At 53.2% G+C, this 19,271-nt stretch overlaps 9 protein-coding genes across 9 annotated transcripts; 6 read left to right on the top strand and 3 right to left on the bottom strand.

The window, feature by feature from the left end:
- Positions 1–139: 139 nt before the first annotated feature.
- Positions 140–3,383, top strand: BO82DRAFT_399468 (TPR-like protein; the record flags this gene model as incomplete). Its single annotated transcript, XM_025639113.1, has 3 exons — positions 140–199; positions 246–409; positions 458–3,383. The coding sequence occupies 3 exons, from the start codon at positions 140–142 to the stop codon at positions 3,381–3,383; spliced, it is 3,150 nt and encodes a 1,049-aa protein (XP_025494838.1).
- A 1,177-nt stretch (positions 3,384–4,560) lies between these two features.
- On the top strand, positions 4,561–5,169 carry BO82DRAFT_429967 (uncharacterized protein; the record flags this gene model as incomplete). Its single annotated transcript, XM_025640584.1, has 1 exon — positions 4,561–5,169. The coding sequence occupies one exon, from the start codon at positions 4,561–4,563 to the stop codon at positions 5,167–5,169; it is 609 nt and encodes a 202-aa protein (XP_025494837.1).
- A 257-nt stretch (positions 5,170–5,426) lies between these two features.
- BO82DRAFT_429966 (Zn(II)2Cys6 transcription factor) lies at positions 5,427–7,170 on the bottom strand (the record flags this gene model as incomplete). Its single annotated transcript, XM_025640583.1, has 2 exons — positions 5,427–7,047; positions 7,109–7,170. The coding sequence occupies 2 exons, from the start codon at positions 7,168–7,170 to the stop codon at positions 5,427–5,429; spliced, it is 1,683 nt and encodes a 560-aa protein (XP_025494836.1).
- A 2,361-nt stretch (positions 7,171–9,531) lies between these two features.
- Positions 9,532–10,800, top strand: BO82DRAFT_329365 (uncharacterized protein; the record flags this gene model as incomplete). The annotated part of the gene is made up of 3 exons (XM_025633051.1): positions 9,532–9,842; positions 9,892–10,227; positions 10,283–10,800. 3 exons carry the CDS (start codon positions 9,532–9,534, stop codon positions 10,695–10,697), a joined length of 1,062 nt encoding a protein of 353 aa, XP_025494835.1. The 3' UTR covers positions 10,698–10,800.
- A 745-nt stretch (positions 10,801–11,545) lies between these two features.
- On the top strand, positions 11,546–12,193 carry BO82DRAFT_399464 (uncharacterized protein; the record flags this gene model as incomplete). Its single annotated transcript, XM_025639112.1, has 1 exon — positions 11,546–12,193. The coding sequence occupies one exon, from the start codon at positions 11,546–11,548 to the stop codon at positions 12,191–12,193; it is 648 nt and encodes a 215-aa protein (XP_025494834.1).
- Positions 12,194–12,747: 554 nt separating this feature from the next.
- Positions 12,748–13,230, bottom strand: BO82DRAFT_408715 (uncharacterized protein; the record flags this gene model as incomplete). The annotated part of the gene is made up of 1 exon (XM_025639704.1): positions 12,748–13,230. A coding segment is annotated over one exon (483 nt), but the record flags the coding sequence as incomplete, so codon positions are not given.
- Positions 13,231–14,003: 773 nt separating this feature from the next.
- Positions 14,004–15,197, top strand: BO82DRAFT_304116 (peroxidase family protein). Its single transcript, XM_025632171.1, has 5 exons — positions 14,004–14,132; positions 14,200–14,392; positions 14,473–14,520; positions 14,569–14,840; positions 14,906–15,197. Exons 2-5 carry the CDS (start codon positions 14,217–14,219, stop codon positions 15,082–15,084), a joined length of 675 nt encoding a protein of 224 aa, XP_025494832.1. The 5' UTR covers positions 14,004–14,132; positions 14,200–14,216; the 3' UTR covers positions 15,085–15,197.
- A 720-nt stretch (positions 15,198–15,917) lies between these two features.
- On the top strand, positions 15,918–16,271 carry BO82DRAFT_362376 (uncharacterized protein; the record flags this gene model as incomplete). Its single annotated transcript, XM_025636851.1, has 1 exon — positions 15,918–16,271. The coding sequence occupies one exon, from the start codon at positions 15,918–15,920 to the stop codon at positions 16,269–16,271; it is 354 nt and encodes a 117-aa protein (XP_025494831.1).
- Positions 16,272–16,880: 609 nt separating this feature from the next.
- Positions 16,881–18,092, bottom strand: BO82DRAFT_276798 (glycoside hydrolase family 28 protein; the record flags this gene model as incomplete). The annotated part of the gene is made up of 3 exons (XM_025631158.1): positions 16,881–17,339; positions 17,395–17,814; positions 17,865–18,092. 3 exons carry the CDS (start codon positions 18,090–18,092, stop codon positions 16,881–16,883), a joined length of 1,107 nt encoding a protein of 368 aa, XP_025494830.1.
- Between the last annotated feature and the right edge of the window lie 1,179 nt (positions 18,093–19,271).

Here is a 19,271-nt window from a genome sequence, read left to right as displayed (position 1 = left end):
GATGCACGTAAGCACTATTCTATTAAGTTACCCCTCATACAGCATGGAGCATGCTTACTCATTCCCCACTCATTCCCTGGCTTGTACGCGAATTATGCTCCGTCAGACATGCAGTCGATAGCATTTCCTGGAGTAAACTATGGACTCCAGGTTGGCGACAACTCTGGTCATATCTCAGCAGAGTTCCACCTTCCTCCAGGTCAGTCCAAGCCCCTAGCTATCGAGAGTAGTGTGACTGAAGCCAGGCTGCTATCTCAGTGCGACCGGAAACACCACCAGAGCCATTCTCCACCGTCCCGTTTGCTCGAGATGACGACTACGTTGCCTGCGGCTCGATTCTGGGCGAGATCCAAGCGAGGTGTGCAAGACCAGCGTCGAGAACGGCGCTTGTGGGGCTGGGTGGTGTTGGGTGAGACGTGAACCATGATCGCCTCGACCTCTGCTGATATCTCTGAAGGAAATCGCAGCTAGCGATTGAATACTCCTATCGCGTGCGCGAAGAATCGCCCGCGACGTGGGTTTTCTGGGTCCATGCTAGTAACGCATCGCGTCTTGAGTTGAGCTACCGAGAGATCGCCGACCGTCTCCAGCTTTCAGGACGGCATGATGCTACAGCCAACGTCCTGCAGCTGGTCAACAGCTGGCTCTATAATTCGAAGCATGGGAAATGGATTTTGATACTGGATAACCTCGATGACGAAAATTTGCTGGACGACCCACTGCGAGACAGTCAGGCAATCGACCCCGGCAACCAGACGAGCCCAGTGCACCAACCGCTGATAGGACTGCTCCCTCGCTGTCCCCATGGGGCGATCATCTTCACCACGCGAAACAAAGCGGTAGCACTCAAATTAGTTAGGGACCGCGACATCCTCCACATCAATCCGATGGATGCATCGTCCGCACTAGCCCTTCTACGGAAGAAGCTTACCATCGACACGGCAGATGAGGAAAAAGCGAGGAAGCTTCTCGAAGTGCTCGAATTCATGCCGCTAGCAATCATCCACGCCTCTGCTTTCATACAGTATCACGCGCCACGGTACTCCATCGTGCGGTACTTGGAAGAGTTTGAAAACAGTAGCCATATTCTGGACCACGAAACTGCGCAGCCTCAACGTGATTATGAGGCGTGCAACTCGGTTCTGCGGACGTGGCAGATATCTTTCGATTATATCCGCAATTCAAGACCGACTGCAGCAGATCTTTTGTCTTTGATGAGCTTTTTTGATCGGCAGGGCATACCGGAGTTGCTACTCCGGAGCAAGACACAAGAGGAGGATATGAATGGCGAGATCAACAAGCGCCAGAAGGAGGAACAGGCGACGAGAAGATCGACTGATAGTGACTTCGACTTCGAAGAAGACATCCGCACTCTCCAAGAATTTTCCTTCATCGCAATCCGACAAGATCCCAAGATCTTTGAAATGCACAGACTCGTTCAAATTGCCATAAAGCGTTGGCTTGAGAAGGAGGGGCTCCTGTCGCGGTGGCAGGAGGTATCAATGGCCAACCTGGATCGCATGTTCCCTTTCCAATCCGAGGATCAGGCCACATACCAATATCTATTCCCTCACCTCAAACAGGCAGTGGTTGTACAGCCAGCCTTGACAACGTTAATGCCAAGTTGGGTATCGCTGCTCATGAAAGGTGTAAGCCATGCAGCATCCTGCGGTGATTATCGAGATATGGAGCAAATGGGAAAGACCCTCAGAGATGCGAGTGAGCAGCTATTCGGCTCAGGGAACCTGATGGCTACCTTTTCTACTGAGATGGAAAACCTTGTCGCACAGTATCAACGCGACCAGGAGAAGACGATAGCGCGACACCTGGAAGTAATCGAGGAATGTCAGGCGCTCGGTGGGGAAAACCATTATCTGGCACTGGAGGGCATGGAATCCCTCACTGATGTCTACATCATGCAAGGTCGACTGCAAGACGCTGAAGAGCTTGGAGTAAAAGTCCTTCGGAGGAGCCATCAGGTATACGGACGCAATCATCATGTGACAATATCCGCTGCGAAGACCCTGAGACGAGTATACACCAGACAGAGGAGGTGGAAGCCGGCTGAAGAGCTCGCTTTGCAGGACATCTATGTTGCCAAGCAGTTGGTTGGCAGTGAACATTCTAGGACGCTCGAGGCTGTTGAAGATTTGGGAAAACTCTACATGGTGCAAGGTAGGTGGCAGGACGCGGAAATGCTTCTGATGCCATTAGTCCAGACGCGAACGAGACTCTCGGGCCGGAAGGACCCTTCTACGCTAGCGTCAATTGCCTTGGTGGCGGAGGTGTACGAGGGCCAGGGCCGTCTGTCAGAGGCAAAAGCACTGTATATACACGTGCTTGAGATGCAAGGCGAGGAGCATACAGAAGATGATCCATTCACGACCAGAATCAGAGCACTCCTGGAGCGCAGAGACAAAGGATTCGATGGTAACACATCGCTTTACCGACGCATTGTCGAATTTCGCCAAGGGCCTCTTGGTGACAAAGTGCTCGAGCTTATCGTCGCTCAAGGGGCTCCAAAATCGATCAGCATCAAGGATCACCTAGGAGCGATGTACTACAAGCACGGGAAATGGAAAGATGCAGAGAAGGTTTTCTTACAGGCTATTGAAATTCGAACTTCCGATCTTGGAGAAACACATATTGATACTGTTAGCACCCGAGGCAAGCTCGGGGCTGTATATATCGAACAAGAACGGTGGAACGAGGCAGAGGAGGTGTTTTTACGGACTCTGGACGTACTTTCTACCCCGAGCTTGCCGTCGGAAGAAGAGCGCAGCGTTAATGTCGACGCCAGAATGAAGCTAGGAATTATTTTCGCCAAGCAGGAAAGGTGGAAGGGTGCAGAATATCAATTTAGGCAAGTCCTCGAGAGTAATAGTGCTATCACACGACCTGACGGGGAGCAACTCTCTACTGTATCGACCGAAATAGGGCTAGAAGCGCTACACAGCGGCCAGAAACGATTAAGCGATACAGCAAACCAGTTTTCGGAGTTCCTTGGCAGCCGGGTGTGGATTCTCGGAGGAAAGCACCCACGAGCTGGGATTGTGAAAGAGCTACTGGAGCTGGTGGACATGATGCAGAAAAATTTGCAAACGGGGCACGAGCACGTGATCGCAACCCTAGACCTTATGAAGCAGGCAGCTTGTGTCACGGCTTCCATCCAACTGATCAATGTCCTTCAGAATGTGTACATGGCACACTCACCGGTTCTGAACCAGATTGACTCTACCAAACAGGCACTGGAGAAGCTGATGAGCGAGTTGAACACCGCATCTCCAGAGGATATATCCCTAATTCGGAGTTCCTACTTGAGTTGGACACTATTGGTTTCTATCCTCGCCGCGGCGTATGCATTCTATGTATCCCACAAATAGGATCCCTGGGACGAGAAACCTCGATTCTCGATTGCCAGTACCGACAGGTTGTTAATTAGCCAGCCTCGTGGCTTCAGTGGGTGAGGTAATCTAGTCCACCTATTCGCAGATCTCCCCCCTCGGCATACATCTGGAGGATTCTTTTGGTGGGCCTCTCCAACTTTATCGCGTCCCGAAGCTGCACATGTCATGGGATACCCTCTCTATCCCTACTTCTCAAGATTACACCCCGCCATCCCCCAAAGCAGTTCATCGTATGTCTTCGCATCCTGCACGCCTTTTTCTCGACGTGTCCCAGTCGAGCCCATGGTTAAATGCAGCGATTGTCCGCTACGCATCTTTAATCGTCCAGCCAGAAGGCAGCCCAAGCTCCAACGGCAGATAATGCGCCATTACCGCCACAGAGACACTATCAACCCTGATCACAGCAATGACTTTCTGAGAAGACTCATAGCAACAATGCTGACCCTGCCGCCTCCATTCCACGCATAGCACAGTCGATACTCTGTTTCGGACTGGTAACATGCTCTCGGCGGTGACAGCTCTTCCGCAGCAGCAGGCAGGTGCGTAATGCAGAATCATGGCGACGTTGACCCCTGTTTCTAGACAACGAAACATGGTTGACTGTTGAATTGTTTTATACTAGTTACCGCTTCTCCAGAAGCTAGTTATATTCATGAAAGCGTCAAAGTCTATCGACTTGCTGTCCTAGAACCTCCCCATGTGCATGAAGTACAAAGACTAAGGACTATATGTAGACAGTACTGTATCTCGGAAAGAAACATCGACAAGACGCACGTACACTCCAACGTCATTCACGAAACAACCGCCTACTGCCGCATGAAAAGTCCCGATGACCCTACCCAAACGACAACTTCATGCCTCGGAGATCTCCCTACCTACTTGAAACTCTCCGTTAACTACCGTTAAATAATTCACAAAGGCCCTGCTACAATGATGAAAGCCAGCGAAATCTCCCATATTATCACTCTTCCAACCACCTGATATAAAAGCCCACTCCCAATCATCCATAAACCCATCAAGACCACACATCACGACCCAACCTAGCCCGACAACCCACCCTAGCCCCGACCCACTAACCCACTAACCCCAAAGACATCAAACTACAGCCCCCAAACCACAACCCCCAAACTACAACCCACAACCCACAACCACCATGGCAACCAACCCCCCCACCCTAACCTTCCGCACCTCGCCCATAACCTTCCACGCCCCCTACCAACCCCCCAACCCCATCCCCAGAGGGAAATACCCGCACTGGAACGTCTACGCCGTCCCGCACGGGCCGGAAACTTACAGCATCGAGGTATGCTGGGTACGGTGGACGGCGCCGGTCAACTGGGCGGAGGTGGCGCTGCCGGCGCTGCTGCGGGGGTTCGAGTACCTGCGCACGCTGTACCCGGATAGGAAGCCGATGTGGGGGACGATCTCGATGCGCACGGCCGTCCAGCTGTACCGCGAGCGGTTACGGGAGATTAGGACGGACTCGGAGCTGGGCGAGGTGTATCGGGCGGGCTTGCGGGCGGTGGACCAGTTCTCGGTGGAGAGGAAGCGCCAGTGGCATCCCATCGAGGATCGCGCGATTTTGCAGGTTTGGGAGAGCCTCATTCCGAAGAATGGGGATGCGGATATGGAGACGACGGGAGCTGAGGAGGAGGATCGGGCACAGGGAGGTGCGGCCGGAGCGAGGATGAAGCTGTGGGAGGAGCGAACGGGGTCACAGCCTGGGCTGAATGCTGAGATTTGGTGGGACTGGATGCCCTGATACCTTTGCTTGGGGATGTTGGCTGTGCTCGCTTTGACGGGCCTGGTTGATGACCTCAGATCACATACAGTAGAGCCTTGAGCAAAATACAAATAGAACAAATACCCCAAAAGGGCAAGTGAGAGAAAGAACCCCCATTTTCGGTACAAAGGAAACGCCTCAGGTGGTGCTACACTGATGTTGCACTTCATCTTTGTGGTGTTGTGAATCGATATATCGTGTCTGTTGGCAGCAAGCACTCATGCGAGATCGGAAACCTACAATTTGACATCATCGAGTAATCCCCACATGCGAACACACGGCCAATATTTAGCATTTTCAATCGCAATCAAATCAGCAATCAATATGTCATTCCGCCTCAGCGGTAGACAGTGTTGCTTCTCCTCAGCGCCTACCCAATACGACACCCGCGCTGTCACCAAACCGTCCTCCTCCACAAATGCCACTCCTCGGGGCCACGGCTCCGCCTGATCATAAATCGACTGCAATTCCTTCTTCATACCTTCTTCCATGATATCCGACGTCAGGGTGGCGCTCATAAACCCTTCCTCCGACCGCCAGGAGCGAATGGCCGCAACCCCTCGTGCGCGGACGCCGTAGTCCGGACATCGGAAGATGCTGATAATCAACGCGGGCATGATTGCCAGGTCCGCTGTGACGGCCGGATACTCGCCACCAAATCTGGCCATTGCGGTCTCAGATGCGATGATCAGGGCTTCGCATTCGTGAGTTAGGCTCTCGGGCCACAGTTCACTTTTGTAGTAAAGAGCCACCTTCGAGGCGAGGATGCCCTGTCGGCAACTGAGCTTGATCAACTCCGCTTCGCGTTGTTCTTTATTGAGTCGAGATGTGCCATCTGCGCTGTCTGGGTATTCCCGTGCGCAAAAGATCTCGAATTGGCAGAGGAATCGGTGGAAGTATGAGAGCAACAGCAGTTGACGGTGCTGTAAGGACGCGTAGTCTTCTCGAATGTAGTTATCCGATGCCTTGAGATACAGCGCGGTAAAGAGGAAGTTAGCCTGAGTCAAAGGTTTCAACACCCGTTTTGCATGTCCCAGACTCTGGAAATGCTGCATATACTTTTCGTACGGTTGTCCAAATACGAAGTGGCTATCAAAGTCCAACGGGTTCTCGGTGCCATAAAAGACGGACGATTCCTGCAGCTTCAGAAACATCTCCACCACACAGTTCTCCACCGAGAACCTGGGGCCGGATGGCCCAGCGATGGCGGTCTCCTGGCAAAGCTCCAGGCCCGTGATCTGCCGCTGGATCTTCATCACGTGTAAAATTTGAAGGCCGCCTTGTATGTGAAAATTGGCTCGATTGCGATTTCCATGGAGTAGTTCACAGATCACGAATAATAGACAGCAGACGAGGATAACCTCCTGCAGCTGGGGGTCTTGTGACATGCGTCTTCTATTCAACAGTGTGATCGCGCGTGCAGACTGTTCCAGGGCAAACTGGTACCAAGTATTCTGTAGATGCACGGTGCTCTGTCCTGGGCGGGGAATACAGCCTGCGATCTCGTTGGCCTGGTTGACGGCCCCAAGAGCAACGACCGCGTGATAGATGGCTGGCTCTTGGTAGCATAGGCGGAAGATCACCTGCTGCCACAGAGATGAATCATAAAAGCCGACCAAGTGCTCTACCGATCTGTGTTGGAAGAACGACAGGCATCGGCGCTCGTCCGAGGTTGCCGTCCACTGCAGCTTGCGGGCCATGTCGGCGGGAATGGTGAGAACTGGAAGAAGATTCCCAGCCTTACGTCGACCACCTCCAGGAATAAGTCGGTGTACATCGTATCCGTCGCAAGCCCTGCCAGAATTGGTGCAATTGTTACAGGCGACGGGAGTTTCATCGCACTTGACGCGACGAGCGCTGTATAGTCTTAGTCTGGGCTATAGCTGACCACGGCGTGATACAGGAAATCATGACTTACCGACATGTGCGACAGCCCGTGCGGGATCTTTTCGCGAAAGCTTTCTTGCGTGTGTTGAGCATGATAATTTTGATTTTGGGTGCGGGCCTGATTTCGTCGGCCGATGATCATTAGAGAATCGAGGAAGACTGTGCGCTTTTAAATGTGAGTTGAGATTGTACACGGAAGAGGCCAAATAAGTGCGTGCAGGGGTGTATGACTGGTAGCCAATCATTGCGATACGTAGATGATTCGATCGTTATGCTGAACGGCGCCGTCGCTGGCCTAACGGAGACGACAGCAGTTAGTCATGGTTAGATCGAAGCTAACTTCGGGGTACCGTACTTGAATCGATAGCAATGCAACAGAATTGATTTTGGGGAACATGCAACGTAGCATATTTCTTACCATCCGGGAAGACCCTGCACCCACTATTTGTACTATGTTGGCTTATCAAACACGGACGTCATAGTCTATGACTTCGACTTGGCTTCATATTCAAGGCTCGAATCCTGGACCTCCATTCCGCAGAGCAATCCGAGATTAGGTCTAACGAGTGGGGCCACAATTTCCAGACGACAGAGCCAATTATCGTCCGCGAATCGGTCTGACAGCCGACCCACAATGGAACTCAATGTCATTGATGAGGGGACTGAATAGCTTCCGATTAGGTTCATGGAATGATACTTGGCTGCACATCTGACCGCGTCAATTGTGCCGGTTACCCTCACGTGATTAGAAGCAGCTATCCTCTAGCAGCATGCTACTGCACAGACCCATTGCAGCAGCTGGTGCGTATACCAAGAAACCGGCTTACGCTCGGGTATGATATACATCAAAACGAAAAGCACATGAACTTTGGGGCGAAACGATCCTGCCATTGAGTTATACGCATTCTATCGTGCAGTTCCTTCTCGAACCGACAAACCTCGAAACAATAAGTTGAGTAGTTCGGTGTACTTGATGGGAGTATCATAAACACACCGATCATACTTTCATTGTTTGACTTATGCTGGTGGAGAGCATAAAATCCGTTCAATGATGATCTTGCCGGAAGTTCACCGGGATAGTGCTAACCCAAATCGTGAAGTGACTGCATTTTTGTAGGTCGGAATCCGCCTCGAATTTAACCATACTTGATCAAAGGATAGAGATTAACGCTGGCGACACGGCGGCAATTGGTATGACCTGGCCATGAGAGACCTTTGTGCTCATCCTTATGATATACTCGAGAGAGAGCGCAACTATTGTGAAGACCCGTGCCATCATCATGTTAGATAGCCATTCGACTAGCAAATTATTCTTGGGATCAGAGACAACTTGGAAGTACTTATCTTAATTGAGAGAGCTTTCTTGAGGTTCGGGAATCCTGGATGCACGGATGCTGTTCACGCTTTCTAGCCGATAGTCCTGGTCCTTGTCGTCACGCGAGATTGATGTTTTACACTCGATATTATGTACTCATTGTGAGGGATGTTCTAACCACTGCATCAGGAGAATTGATTGCTTGTTGCATGCAAAGACATAAAGAGAGTCCCGAGAAAGGCTTGAAAAGTGAGAATCAGGAAGGTGCTGTTGTTACGTAGAAGTGGACGAGTCGCGTGGAAGTATACGACTCGCACTGGAAAGAGTAATAACTGTTGTTAGGTCACGTGGTAGACGGTCCTTCATCCTCCTTCCATCTGCACCGTCTGCACCGTCTGCATCGTCCGTTCGACAGTCCCCAGTTCTTCCAGCTGATACCCAGACCTGTGCGCTTTGTCCGCCATTGGCGGGTCCAATTCCTACACAGGCCTTCCTATCGTTCTCTCAGCAGATTCTCCTCCCATCTTGTGGTGCGCACAGACAATATGGCTTGCCATATGTGAGATGTGCTATAGCACCTGTTCCGAGGGAAGATGCGGAGCAGCGCCAGGGGACTTCTACGGGTATAATCTAGTGAGCCTATCCGTGCACTATCAGGTGATTGAAATCTGACTGTCGATCAAAAGGTACCGACCGGGGTTGTCCTTGATTTCGTGCAAATCTTCATTAGTACCTGACGGTCAGAGCGCAGGCACACTCTATATCCCGCAACATTCGGTCGCAACAAGTCGCTCAACTTCCGCGATGCTATGGCGAATGTCTCCAATTGCTGAATGTGGCATGTTAGTGTCTAGTGAAGGAACAAATCATTCACCCCGATTCGAAGCCATAGTTGGTCCAGAACCTGCATTTTGTTGACTCGTCGATTGTGACAACCGACCGCGGTTAGTCTTCTTTGTTCACCTATCCTTAGCTCGGTTCGTGCAATTCATACTTTCTAGGTCTGTTCCGCCCTGACCACATTTACTTTCTTTGTTGAAAAAGGTCTCGACTAGAACCAACCCAACAATAAAACCAAACCATGGGTCTGCATCGTCCCTGATTTGGTGCAGCCATTCAGCATCTCGTCAAACCTCACAATGGCTGTATCCTCGCGTCCGATCACGTCCCTTGTCTTGATGGACCTGCTTGGTGGACTAAGCGCTCTCATCATGATCCTGAGACTCTTTCTACGCAAGTATCGGCACCAACGGGTCGAACCGGCCGACTACTGCACCGTTTTCTGTTTGGTGACGCTTCTTGCCTGCGTCAGTCTGCTGACTGCGATAAGCGTCATCACCTTGACTCGAGACGCTCGCCTCCAAGCCCAGCATTTCACAGATAAGCTTCTCGAGGAACAGTTGCTGAAGAACAAAATGCTGGTAGCGCATCAGGCCATATTTCGTGCCTAGTACAGTTCCCAGCGAAGTGGATGGCCTGTTGATTGCTGACGGTTCTAGTCTTTGGGGCCAGAAGGCCGTTGTTCTCCTGTTTATCTCGCGCGTCCTTGAGGGTCTTGCGTGGCCCTTCATCTTCGTTCGCATCAGCTGGGCAATACTGCTACTGAGCTTCGGGGCCGTGGAGCTGGAGATGTTTATGGTCTGTGATTACCGCAAGAAGAGTATGATTGCTCCTGTTGCTTCATGGGCCAAAATGACTGACTGGCTGATATCAGGACCTTGCCTCGGACGTGTTGGCAACCTCGTCGCCTATATCCTGCTCAATGGCCTTACCGACCTGATGCTCATTGTGCTCCCTCTTCCATGGCTGATTCGGGTGAAAAGACCCTGGCATCGGTAAATCTTCCTTCCTTCCCCAAGACTTCGTCAGACTCTCGTCTGATCAACCCAGCCGCCTTCAACTCATCGCCCTATTCACGGTCGGCTTCCTCTGCATTATCGCCACCATCCTCCGCGCCCCAATCCACGGCGACATCCAAGACCTTGTCGGACAAGGCTACTGGACCGCGGTCGAATTTATTGCCTCAGCTATCGTTGCCAACTTTCCCACACTATACAGTCTGCGCCGTGCAAGGAAGCCGGAAACCCCAATCTATCCTGACAATCCCTACCCAGCCCGGCGTGGGGGCTCCAAAATCCGGTCGACGACCAGCATCGAGCTGCAGGAGTCATTGGACATGGACCACCTGTATGCTGATCCACGGATGAGCGGAAAGATCACCAGTCAAGCGAGCAACGAGCCATTATTCTTCAAAGATTCTGAGACGGAAAGTCTCCGGGTCGAAGGTCTTGGGTCTAGAGGTTAGTTTATTTCGGAGAGTTTGCATGTGGCTCTGTGGCATAAATGTGTGAGGAATTGGGAAATGATAGTATTTTGGACACACACAACGTAGATATGGTCGACAGCGAGTAGAAGCTGGTGGGGGATATACACTTCGGGTACAGTTACGTAAGGTATGTGCTATGCCTTACCGTGTGTTTTTATTATCATATTAATCTAGAGCATGACACATATTCTTGCTCAATGTTATATATTCAAATCCTCATCGGGTCTAGCTACGCAACTTGAGGTTCCATCCTGAGAAAGTCAGTAGCAGCTACTCTGTCCTTGGCCGTATTGCACCACGACCTTGCTCTCTCCGGGCGCGATGCGCCTCTTTGCCTTGTTTCCTTAGGGCTGTTGCTCCACCGATAAGGCATCATACAGCCTCCGTGGAAGTATACACTCAGGTAGGCCAAGCACCTATTGAGGACACCATGTTGAAGTGCTTGTTGAGTGTATCCTTATTGGATGCACAGATCGAGGACGTCTCACTGAGTCTCCTCGCAGTCCGACGCATCATAAATATAGGTGATTACATTCAGAAGCATACAGCCGAACAAAGAAGCCAGGGCACATACCTGAGATCATCCTGTCACGACAAATACATCTCCATTCTCCACCCCCAATGAACACCCCAAAGAGCGAATCTGTAATAATGTCGAGATTCTCCGCTACAGATTCGATCAACCGATGATTGTCATCCTGGATAAAGCCAAACCCAGTCTATATAAGGCAAGCGCTATCAACACAGAGCCCCCTCCCCTTTCCTGCCCACCCCCATCCCATTGTCCCAGTCCCCTTGAAAGACCACCTCATCTGGACAACACAACGATGCCATCCCAGAAAAGACCCCCACCGAGTCGCTCTCCAAGCCCAACGCGACGACCACCGCCTCCATCCCCACCCCCTCCAACAACATCAGACCCCACCGACAAAGCCAGCGAAACCGACAAAGACAACACCAAACAAGAAGAAGGCGAAGTCTCCCCAAGACCAGCGCCGGGGCATGGCTACACCCTCGCAGACATGACCTACCCGCCCTTCGACGTGATGCTGCACCCGATCGGCGCGCGGACGGAGACGGTGAACCTGATCTTCCGCCGCGTGACCCCGTTCTTCCGCTGGGAGGACGCGGTGCCGGACCTGCTCGCGTGCATCCAGGAGCAGCGGGAGCTCCGGCCGCACGCCGCGCCCTTCGGCGGCTCGATCTACTGCGAGGGCCTGATCCGGTACTTCCTGGAGGTGCCCCCGACGATGCCCGGGAGCGGGTCGTACCTCTTGCGGTTCCACCATTGGGGCCACACGGTGTTCGACACCGAGTCGACGGACGCGACGGTGGCGTGGATGAGCACGATTCCGCTGAATCCCTCGTTCGAGGAGGAGTGGGCGCCAGAGATTTTGACGTTTCTCTTGGCGTGTGCCCTGATCACGGTGCGGAGGGGCTGGGTGCGGGATTATCGGGAGAGGAAGAAGAAGTAACTCAGGGTTTTTGCCTTTCTTTCTTGGGGTATGGGGTATATATGATATAATCTCAAAGAAGTTACAGTATTTGATCTGTTGGATGTGTTTCTTTCTTCGGCTGTGGTGTCAGGTCGCCTTGCGTAGAGTTTGAATATCGGTTGGTGTGTATTTCTCTCTAATCGCTTTTGTCTGTCTCGAGTCAATGTCCCCTTGCTGATACTGCAGAGCAGCCTCGAATGTTAGATGACACCTGCCCCGCTTAAGAACGATCATTCCAAGGGACTAAAACTACACTAAGGCTAACGGCTTTGTCTCTCACGCCTGAAAACCCAGGGTAAGACAAGAATCTTTCGAATCATGGCCCTTTAACAAAGACCCAATGTACAGAGCCGTCAGCACACAAAGCCCTACTTCCACTGTAGCGTAAGTCCCCACTAACAAGCAAACAACTATCAATGTCACCATCACAGTCTCATCAAACAACCCACTATATAACCCCCCGTCCCCAACCCACTCAACAATGACATCAACCCCGAACCCCTCCTATACCCAATCTAACCCCCACCGCCAAAATGCAACAAACCCACACCTTCGAAATCAGCACCATCACCCCCACCCAACAAGTGATGCTCATCGCCCCGGAGCCACGCGAACTGACCACCCAGACCTTCGACTGGGAGGTGCTGGAGCAGCGCCTGCGGGCCATCTTCCAGAAGCTGCGGAAGATGCGGCCGCGCGCGCCGCTCTTCCACGGGATCATTCACGCCTTCGAGCATGTGCGGTGCTATCGCGAACTGTCTCGGGGCGAGACAGGCACTGATCGAGGGGTGTATCTGTATGAGTTCGACGGTGAGCCCTCGCTGGACTGCGTGCTGGATATTGAGATCTTGTATGGCTGGTTGCTGCGGGTGCCGAGGTGGATTCCGGTCAGGCTGGATGATTTCCCCTGTGCGTCGATGGATGCGCCTGGGATGGAGGCTGGGTTTGGAGGGGCGTCTTCGGTTATGTAGTGTTGTTGTTGACCTTGCGAGTGGTTGGCAGCCATGACATGAGGCCTTGATAGCCAGGCCGCTTACTGCGGGCCATGGCAGGGGTTGATGGCTCCGCTTAGATTCATTACTCTCCCACACCCTATATACGAGTCCTTTTTACAACGAATTCAATACAATTGTTTCAAAATTTTGCCATCTTAATCTTTTTGTTCGTGGTTAGTAAACTGCGACATGATTTTCGTCTCTCCATCTGGCGGACTCCTATTGCACTATCGCTATTAAGTTAATGCTTTGCAAGGCAATGACACGGCTAGCTGGAATACACTTAGGGCTCCCCGTTCCGTCTGCATCCGACTCTGCAACACTGCCTCCAGCCACCCTCAAAGTTATTCTCGTCGAAACAGCCATCGCATATCCCAGGCATCAGCGTACAATTGAACCTATAAGGTGCCAGCATTTCCTGATTAACTGGTAAATAAAGTTGCCCGCCCCACCAGGGCCGATCTGCAGCAGCGGGTTCGTACTCGTACTCGGCACCGATTTGAGCATCGCTTACCGCCATCCATGCTCGTTTGATGCCGCGACAACCATGCAAGTGCGTTGTAACAACCCCGATGCCATTGGCGCATCCAATTTGCTGCCTTGCTTGGGATTCTATTTCCTGACCTAGGGAGTATGCAGTCACCACATCATCATCCGCAGCAGCAGCAGCAGCAGCAGCATGGCAGATGGTACGCTCCAGGCTGAAACAATTCCTGTGTGGTAGCCAGCACGCACTGATAAATACCCTTCCCTCTGCCTCTTGATATGTGATTTTCTCCTCCATTCCATCAACACTGCAACAACACCATTAACTCACCATGAAGCTCACCCTCCCCACCACCCTCCTGCTAGGTCTAGCCAGCGCCCACCCGCATTACGGGCCCGCGGACATCTCCCACTGGAACCCGCCGGAGCAGACGACTGTACGCCCGCCCCCTCCCTTCCCACGCCCCCAGTCACACCGAACTGACAAGCTTTGATGAACCCTAGACCGTGGCCCCTGCCCAATGATGAACACCCTCGCAAACCATCACTTCCTCCCGCACAACGGCCGCAACATCACGCGGCCCCGGCTGATCGAAGCCCTCGGCGCCGCATTGAACTTCACCTCCGCTCTCGCCACGCTGATGTTCGAAATGGCCATTGTCGTGAACCCGGAGCCCAACGCCACGTACTTCACCTTGTGCGCCAACCTCCCTTTCCCCTGTCATCTTTCATCCCCACCCCACAGGCACACCCACTAACACCCCACCCCAAAACAAGGGACCAACTCAACCAGCACAACATCCTCGAACACGACGCAAGTCTCAGGTCCGCCTCACACCTTCCCACCCATAAACCCCATTAACAGGACATCAGTCGAAGCGACGCCTACTTCGGCAACAACCACATCTTCAACGCCACCATCTTCGCCCAAACCCGCCGCTACTGGACATCCCCAACTTTGGACGCTGCCATGTTGGCCAACGGCAAGCTGGCGCGGCAGGTCGAGTCCAAGGCGTTCAATCCGACGTACACGTTCACGGCGCGGACCGAGGAGTTTAGTCTCGGTGAGGTGGCAGCGCCGATCATCGCGTTCGGGGATTTAGGGTCTGGGAAAGTGAATCGCACGCTTGTGGAGTATTTTTTTGGTATGTACTTCTCCAGCTTCTGGGTTTGGCGGTGGGTTATGGGTGCTGATTGGTGCTGTGTGTAGAGCATGAACGGTTGCCGGTGGAGTTGGGGTGGAAGACCCGAGGAGAGGCGGTGGGGGTAGAGGAGGTTAATGCGGTGGCGGAGATGATACGGAACGCGACGGGGTTGATTACCCCCTCTGGATCAGTGGCCGTGTCAACGGGGAAGAAGAGGGATTTGCATTCTGGATGGCAGGGCTAGTGCGCTCTTCATGTCTTTGAACTGGGGGGTGGAGAGTGGTTTGACGGAGGAAGGGAGGGAAAGTACGGCCTAGTTTAATTTACTTGCGGGCACAGAACCAGTGAAAATGTACGGAGTGTCTACCAACATGCCATTCGTTCTCGCCCGCCAAGACAAGACACTGTCCACAAAAGCATGGCAATATCCTCTGGGCACCCCTGAAATCTCCTCGAAACAAATCACCTTCCCAAACCGACCACTCGGTTCCGAAAAGGAATAGCGGAATGGACCTGCAAGTCTGCCAAGCCACCGTCCCCTTGGCCTCCCCTTGGCCCCCCCTTAGCCTCCCCTTGGCGCTCCGCTACCGAGTCCCGCCAAGCCCTTAGTCTCAATCGTCCACCCCCGCGATCACGAGCGCATTCAACTCATTGCAGATATTGGTGTGCCAGCGACAACACCGATCTAATCTGATCAGTGCTAGATTTGGGATTCCACCGGGTGGGAGACAATGGGTACGGCCCGTGAACCTTGAGGAAGCCAACCACGCATGCAGAGATGCTCTATACCTTTATGGGGTTCTGGGTCTAAATACGAGGCATTGATATTGGGCTCGTGATTCTGGATGGCTTCAGCTTAGCGATTATCCTCACCCCCCTCCCAGAAACAAGGGAATTGCAGACTATAAACCCTCCATCCTATCCTCCCAGTAACGAATAAACAGAGCAACCCCCTCATAGGACCAAACCAAGCACTTCCTATCCCCACGTGTGTCCTCCCCGCCTCAACACCCCGTACCCAACAACCCATCTGACCAAGTTAGACCGCCCATCTACCTCCCGCTCGAACGACTAAGAATGAAATCCACACTCCTCACCCCGGCGCTAGCCACCCTCGCCACCCTCCTCCCCCTCGTCCAAGCATCAGCCCAATCCGTCACCGTCCGCCTCTACGAGAACCTGAACTGCGCCGGCACCACCCACGAGGAGACCATCACCTTCGACTCCGGCAGCGGCACGGCGGTCGCGCAGTTCGACTTCGCCTACAGGAGCGCCCGCATCCTGAGCGGCCACTCCGCCTGCGGCGTGTACATGTGCCAGTACGGGTCCAGCTGCCACAACGACGCGGTCTTTGAGATGGGGTGGACGCCCAACTGCTACATGGCCGGAGATGCGTACGCGTTCGATAAGGTGATGGTTGATACTTGCTGATCCTTAACTTTCCTTGTGTGGGATTGGGGAAAGTGGTTGTGGTTGGGATCAGGAGGCTTTTTCCTTTCTTTCGGTTTTTTTTTTTTTTTTTTTTTTCTCAAGTATGGCATTGTTGAGCGATTGTTCGGGGTGAGGAAGTGTGGAAGAGTGAGATTGGGGTTGGGTCTTACGGGTGTTTTGCTGAATGTGATTGCTTGTTTGTTGGTACTATTGCGGTGTCGCTGGGGAGTAGCTACTCTGGACTACGTTTGAGGGATATTTGCGGATGTGTGTCTACGATTATTTGAGTGGTGCCTGGAGGCTGGTACTTATACACCGTGGTCCTCGACAAGTACTGACTGGCTCGGCTGGTGCACAGCTCTATCGGAAGTGACAATGTTTAGTATAGTCCCAAAGGAGGATACCGGAACCGCCACTCTTTTCTCCAAACTACTCTCGTACAGCCAATCTCAAAGGAAATGAATCACACCAGACCTTCTGATTAATTTCTAAAATTATAGAATATTATCCAACTACTAATACACAGCCCACCAGGCAGAGTACATCTTGCCCCCTGAACCCCCATCACTCGCACTCGCCCCAAAACCCCCCAAGCACCATGCGAGGCATCTAGCAAGAAGCACCGCTGGGCACGTTCTTGCAGGTCTTCTTGTCCTTACCACCGGAGATATCAACACCCTTCCAGGTCCAGTCAGCGCACGAACCGGAGCCACAGAGAATGTAGACGGGCTGGGCGGAGCTCTTGACGGAGCCGGTGACCTTGTTGATGGTGACGTCCTTGATGGGGATGCTGTTGGAGGGGGTGCCGGTGGGGGAACCGTTCTCGTAGTCCTGCTCGATGACAATACCGTACTTGGCAATGTTCTCGAGCTGGATGTTGTCGTACGTGATGTCGGTCACGGAGCCGGTCTTCTTGTAGATGGTCTTGATGCGCACGCCGTTGTCGGAGTTGACGACGTGGCTGTTGGTGATGTGCACGCCCTTGACGACGTTGTTGTCGCGGCCGCCGACGGAGCCGATCGACAGGCCGTGGCCGCCGGAGCAGTAGCCGCTGTCGAAGTAGATGTTCTGCCGTCGTTAGCTTGTTTGATTGAGGCGATGAGGAGAAAGGGGACAGGCCTACCTCGCCAGAGTTGATGGCCAGGCAGTCGTCCTGGTTGTAGACCTTGGCACCGCTGATGTAGACGCCGTTGGACTCGCCAACGTCGAAGGCGTCGGTGTTGTGGCCGCCCTTGCTGTCGCCGGCCGAGTTGTCGATGGTCACGCCCTCGATGTGCACGTCGTTGCCCTGCACCGAGATGGCCTGCACGGGCGTGTTCTTGATGTGCAGGTTCTTGACGTACGAGCTCTGCAGCTTGTGCGCGTACATGAACTTGGGCTTGGTCTTGCCGCCGTTCGTGCCCTTGCCGTCCCACCAGCGCTCACCCTGCGCGTCGATCACGGCGCCCGAGGCGGCGGTGAAGGTAACACTCTCACCACCGAGGCGGATGAGGGGGCCCTTCCACTCCTTGTAGCCGAAGGTGGTGGTGCCCTCGAAGGTGACCTGTCACGGAGTTAGTATGGGAACATGGCGAATAGGAGCAGGGCGCGTACAGTGGAGCCCTTCTTGGCACCGGACAGATCAAGGGTCTGGCCGGCGGGGACCTTGATGTTCTTCAGGATCGAGCTGGAGCACTTCTTGACACCGGCCTTGGCGGAGGCAGCATCGGTGAAGGTGCAGGAGGATCTCTCGACGAGATCTCTCTCAGCGACATCGTGGGGGGTAGGGGCCGCAACGGCGAGGGAGCCGAGGGCGGCCAAGGTGAGGAGATCGAAACGCATGGTGGATTTAGTTTGTTTTTCTGGTCAACAGAAATGGAGATGAAAGAAAGAATGACTGAAGGTCTGATCTGATCAACAGAAAGGAAAGAGTGAATGAGAGAGAGAATGAGGGAATGTGTGTGATGAGAGAGGACTGGAAGACTGGGTTATCGCGAAGTTTTATACCCCGATTTGCAGCAGCAAACTCATGATGGTAGGATTCTCAGGGCCAGGGGATGATATCCGCACCTCCACCGGGGTGTCAGTCTCTAACAGTGGCGTGAAGAACGAGCCCTGCTCCAGGAAACAGTTCCTGCGGGCGAACTAGGGCCTTCCTTCATTGCCGGAGTTCCTGCGGTGGAGGAAGCCCGGCAGCTTCGTCGCAGCTTCACCTCCCGCTCCACAGTGGAGCAAGCCAAGAGCTAGCTCCTCAAACGGTCTGCTCCCAAGCCCAGGTGTAATTCAGCTGATTTGCCAGGTTTCGAGCTGAAATCAATCCTGAGCAATCATTTTGAACGGTGCAAGGCTGGGCATTTGTGTGGTGCTCCTTCACGTTACCTAATATCGAATCGTCGAATGTTCCATGCCTGGTTCTTGGGGAGGATCAAACGAGCACCCAAACACCACCCCAATTCCCCTCAGGTTTCTCCTCAGTACTGAAGCAGCAAACGTCCCAACCCGAACCATGACATCAGTCGATGCAGACAGCAATAAATAGCCGAATCCCATCTCGGCAACAATTAAACAACTAGGCAGCCACAATCGAGGACCCTCCTCGGCTAATAATAATTTAGGGCACAAGGGTCCAGTCCGGGCGGTGTGCGCAATTTCCGCGGACCCTCAATCCCAAGCCTCCCCCAAGCCGCTAAAAAGCTTGTCTCGGCACGATGGTCGGGAAACCTGCTGCTTCGGGGTGTCTTTCCTGCTTGGCCCTGCAGGCACGGGCCCCACGCACCAGAAAATCCGGGTCGTTCGGAGCAGCGCCCATGACCCCTGATTCATTTTGGCCCGGCTGCCAGAAAGAGCGGTTTTGGTCGGAAATGGGATGGCCCTGTCGCCGGATCATCCGGAAGGGTTTGCGCCGCTCCTGCTCACGGGTAGTCTACAATCCGTTTGCCCTGGGCAATCATCTCCCATTTCAGCTGCGTACGGTACCCAGGGTCTACCGGGCCTGTAACCTTTTTGTGTAGTAGGTTCTTA

This window comes from Aspergillus uvarum, assembly GCF_003184745.1.
Source record: "Aspergillus uvarum CBS 121591 unplaced genomic scaffold BO82scaffold_10, whole genome shotgun sequence".
Classification (NCBI taxonomy): Eukaryota; Fungi; Ascomycota; class Eurotiomycetes; order Eurotiales; family Aspergillaceae; genus Aspergillus; species Aspergillus uvarum.
The sequence above is the reverse complement of the archived record's forward strand: the minus strand, read 5'-3'. Positions and strand labels throughout refer to the sequence as shown.

Coding starts and splice junctions, on each gene's coding strand:
- BO82DRAFT_304116 (XM_025632171.1), top strand. CDS start 14,217: ATGATGAACACCCTCGCAAACCATCACTTCCTCCCGCACAACGGCCGC. Junction 14,393..14,472: donor AACGCCACGTACTTCACCTT/GTGCGCCAACCT, acceptor CCCCAAAACAAG/GGACCAACTCAACCAGCACA. Junction 14,521..14,568: donor GAACACGACGCAAGTCTCAG/GTCCGCCTCACA, acceptor ACAGGACATCAG/TCGAAGCGACGCCTACTTCG.